At 41.5% G+C, this 5,094-nt stretch overlaps 1 protein-coding gene across 1 annotated transcript; it reads left to right on the forward strand.

Annotated features, from left to right (window-relative positions):
- Positions 1–1,969: 1,969 nt before the first annotated feature.
- SARC_02872 (hypothetical protein) lies at positions 1,970–2,908 on the forward strand (the record flags this gene model as incomplete). The annotated part of the gene is made up of 1 exon (XM_014303345.1): positions 1,970–2,908. One exon carries the CDS (start codon positions 1,970–1,972, stop codon positions 2,906–2,908), a length of 939 nt encoding a protein of 312 aa, XP_014158820.1.
- Positions 2,909–5,094: the final 2,186 nt, after the last annotated feature.

Here is a 5,094-nt window from a genome sequence, read left to right on the forward strand (position 1 = left end):
TATGTATATATATATATATATACGTATATATATATATATGTGTGTGTGTGTGTTATATATATATATACGTATACATATATATATGTGTGTGTGTGTGTGTGTGCGTATGTGTATATATATATATATATACATATATATATACATACATATACACACATATATATATATATATGTGTGTGTGTGTGTGTGTATGTATATATGTATATATACATATATATATATATATAATCGTATTCGATTACAATAGGTGTTGGCAATCAACGCTACCAGGGATTTGATCAAAATCGTCTTTAAGTTGAAAGCTATATATGAATTCGAGATTCTACATGATTATGTTGCAACTATTAAAAGATCTATTTAGGACTTGAGTTGGCGCTTGACACTCGAGTATTAATTAGTATAGAGGCTGTGCGCTGCACTATTGATGAAAGAGTCGAGTTTTGACTAGTGACTCGAGTATTGACATTTCAATATTTCCCTATTGCCGTTCTCAGTTTTTGTTGACAGCCTCTGAATCAAAAACCCCTAAATTAAATTGATACAAAGCACATCACTCGTTGGAGGTAAATACTTATGTGCTGCATACTCCAGTCAGAAGTTTGCTAAATATACCCTGAAGTTGGCACCTATAGGCTATAGGCTGTGTGCCAAAACGACATGCTTTTTTTAAATGGATGACCATGATCAAGTGATGGTATAAGGACCCGGGAAGAAGTGGATGGGCCCATGTATGCACACACCTGTAGTAGGAAGTGGGGCACGTTGGATATGTTTATTTGACCTGGTACAAACCGTATAGTACACTGTACAGCACATTTCGGTTTGCCGACGTGGCCAGACAGTCGGAAACTAACTCGTTACATACCCCGATAGATATTTTGAATTGGGACTCTGGGTCCTGGCCTCAATCGGGACCCGGGGGCCGTGGCTGGAGCTCTCGGGCTCGGGTGATTGTGGAGGCCTGAAACTGAAAGCCGAAAGGGCAAGGCTGAGGCCCCGAAGCGGCGCGTGGGTGGGTCCAGTGACCACTGACCGGATTGGGACCGTGACTGGCGACTGGCGACTGGCGAAGAGTCTTAGAACTATGTATCTTGATAGGAATTTGCGTTCTGATTTGAATATCCAATAACTAAATATGCGGGTTTGAGAATATTTTTGCTCTTTCAGTAAACAACTATGATTTTATTGATTTACAGATTTGCACAATACTCTTTTTTGATGATTCACTGATTCAGAAGGCTATTTATGTTTTTTCATACATATGTAGCCTTCTAAATTAATATTATACATTTGTTTTTTTAACAAAACTTCAAAAGCAGTTGAGCACAACCGAACATTTTGTTTTTGTTTTTTATTAAAAAATCAAATTAGCGGGTCTCTCAAAGGCGACTATTTAATTTCTTGAAAAACAAAAACATATACATCACTTATCGCTATCCTACATATGTTACTTTTTACAGTTTACCTGCATGTTCGTTGTTTTGTGTTCGCTCTATCAGTCTATCGCTCCCTGTCTAAAATAGAGAAAGAGAGAGTAGAGGCTAGCTAGAGAGAGCTAAATATTTAAAAGCGCGTGGGCATCTTCAGTTCCTCTCATCAAGATGTATTCACCTGTGCTGTGCAAGTTCAAGCAGTGAAAAGTCAAAAGTGCAAAAATGCCGCTATTTTATGTACTCGAATCCGCGACTATAATTTCCCCATCTACGCGCAATAAAATCGGACTAGAATAGAGGGTGTAAATAAGTGGTTGTGCACTCAACGGGTCTATTTTTTAAAATACACAAGCAGAATCACAATATATATAAATGTATAAAGCTAGGCCTCCTACTCCAGTTGGTATCATATCGTACATCATCTGGTCTAACTTTCTCGAAGACATACTAAAGAGAATACGAACATGCATTTGCATTTGGCACAACTATATTCGTTAGCATCTGCGTTTCTACTCACAAGTTATGGTACGCGTGCAATGGCAACTACAAATGACTGTGCAGGAGAGTGGTCCGACTGCCGTGTCAATTTCGATTGCCAGCAAAGCTACACTGTAAACCAAGCGGCAACAGATGGAGGTAAAGAGTGTGATTTCGAGGATGGCGCCCAACGCGAATGTGAAGATACCGGTGGATGTCCCGTCAAGTATGCATATGAGATTGTTAAGCCTATTGTGAGCATGCCACAGTACACTAACGTCACCGCTGATATTACTGGTAGTCTGACTATGCAGATTACCGACACATTGGATGGGGTCCGCTATAAATACACTTTCGATCAGGACGTTGAACCGACTGGCCTTCTGCCTTTTGTTGCTATGCATTTGCACCAGGGAGATGCTGATGCCGGAAAATTCGGCTCCGTTGTCTCGTCGATTGTAGGAACGGGCGACATAGTAGGATGCGTTACACCAATAGGGACAAGTATATGCAGTGAGGAGTGCTTGGAACCTCCATATTCTTATCAATGCCTGAAGGAATCGGATCCCAAATGCAAACTGGCGACATGCTTGCCAATAGTAAGTGCAGACTTCTGTCCCGGGGGTTGTGCTGGAGATCAGCGTGATGGAAAAGAGCCGTTAAACAACATCGCGCCATCACGAACATGTGAAACACCATATGGTTTTGGGCCTGAAGAAGGAAAATGGTATACCGCTCTATACAATGACGAGCGAAGTGGGAATTCGGAGGATGACACATACTCTCCTTACTCGGTGTTTATTAATGGTCATCAAAACAAGATGTGCTCAACCCAGATCTCGTTCCTATCGACATTATTGGAAGAGGGTATGCCATCGTATGTAGCTATCCATGCCAACCACAATGCACAGGGACTCCCAGTGCTAACTACAGGAACACTGTTTGCAGTCATCAACGATGGTACGGGCGTGGATCTAGAACGGTATCGCATTGAATAAGGCACCTTCTCTGTGTCTGCACTTCTAGTATAAAATAATAATAAATGGAGCCAGACTGACACTACAGCATTAGGTATATTTTATGTGCAGCTGACACGAGTCGAGTATTATATCTGTGCGGCTACATGTGGGTGAAATATAAAATTTCGCATCCTCGGCGATGCCGGGGTCATATCCTTGGCTTTAAAATCGTTACAATAGTACATGATTTTAAAATGCTGGCACATATATTCCACTCTAAGATATGCCACATACCAAATCGTATCTCGGATGCTCTACAACCGTTGCTACGAAGAATTTTGAATGTTAATTCGGTGAAATGTATAATGTATATCACACAAACGTACAGTCGCGCCTGACTATATAAATTCACACGTGTACACATGTACAAGCGCCAGCGTGGAAGCAGAGTTCATATATACACATTCGTCACATAAATAGTCGACATGAAAGTACCGTAGCGCCGTGCACTGGGCGTACATAATTTTCCGCATCTCTGTAAATGCAAGGCAGGCATGAACCATTCAAAGTTCCCATGAAAGTGCAAACAGGTGTTTTAAACTTGGTATATACCAAAACGTCTTTACTACGCGAAGTGCAGTGAGAAACTTCTGGATGGCCTCGCCCATCTGTGCGACATCCCTACGAGCGTAGTCAATATAAAATCTCCTCAATTAGCTAATATCGGTCAAAACGCTCAGTTATATATCCATCTAATTAGCAGTCATCTGATGATGTGCTCTGTGTTGTTCCTATTCGACTGGGTGTGCAGTATGCAATAAAGTACATAGTACATCCCATGTTCGACCTCAAACGATGCGTGTATCAGCATTCATGTGCGGCCTCGGACTTCTAGGCTCCAAATAATCCGAAGTCAACAACCTTTAAAGAGCTGATACAGGACAAGAAACCTTCCGAAGACATCAAGTCGTGAACGGGTGCTGCGTGTGAGAGAGATGATATGCAAAGATGAACAATGAAAGTCAAGTCACTAATCTGGAGAGAGTAAGTGTGAGTACAATACACTTTCGGCGGTAGTCGATCGAACGGTCTTGTGGGGAACGGCTAAAGATACGAGCGCGTACAGTTGAGTGGTATGTGCAAGCATACACCACTGGTCGATTGTATAGGCGTGAAACCACTATGTAGCAGTAACCAATCAAGAACCAATCACACATCAATCAATACACGTCGATTTTTCGCAATACACCTGTACAAGGTATGTCGACTTCTGCTCGGTTCCTACGCACATGCAACATCATCAGCAAGGACACTATACTGGATACTCAGCCATGTATCCCACTATCCATGGATAGAAGCAGCCGACTCCTGCTCAATACGCTTCTGTGAATATTGCTCGTATTGATAGCCATGCATCTTCTATGGTTGTGCATATGTCGGTATCTATGTCTAGCTGCAGCGCAAAGCCGACTGTACCGTACTGTGTAACTGACTGCCGATTACCCTTTCCAATTAGAATACCCATATTTCAATAAGTAGTATAGAACAGCTAGGAATTTTGGTAAAGTGAAGGGCAGACCAACATATGTGAGCGCAATCTGTCATATCACATCACACAATCTACGCAACACTCGTATGATAATCACCAGCGGGCATACCCCAGTGAAGTATTTCTCAATATACATAGCCAGGTGTATGGGAACTACATAGTTTACCGACTATAAAAGATCGTATGTGTATCCGTATACTCATATATGTGTATGTTTGCAGTAGAGTGACTCATTATATAGTGTGTGCATAAACATATGCGAGTGCTCATGTTTGCCTACCTTTGCCAACAACGCTGCTACTGGCATGACTCATTTGCACAGGGTTATTAAAACTAACCACGATGTCTGTGGTCACCTGCGGCAACCGGATCAGCACGAGTTCGATTTTTAACACATTCGCCGCGTCTGCATCTGTACAGTGCCGCAAAGAGAAAGAAAGAAAGAGAGAGTATTGGTCACATCGCAAGCACGGACCATTGTACCATACTTAAACAGCAATCGTATACATATGCTGGGTGTAAATAACAGAATAGTAATTGTTATGACGACAATCGTCTACTCAAAGAGGATTTTAGTAGTGATATTATAGTAGCATATACCTTTGTACAACACCGCCAGTGCACACTTAGGAAGAACTTGAATTAATATATATAAAAATACACTGATGGATATAAG

Source organism: Sphaeroforma arctica, assembly GCF_001186125.1.
Source record: "Sphaeroforma arctica JP610 unplaced genomic scaffold supercont1.135, whole genome shotgun sequence".
NCBI classification, from domain to species: domain Eukaryota; class Ichthyosporea; order Ichthyophonida; genus Sphaeroforma; species Sphaeroforma arctica.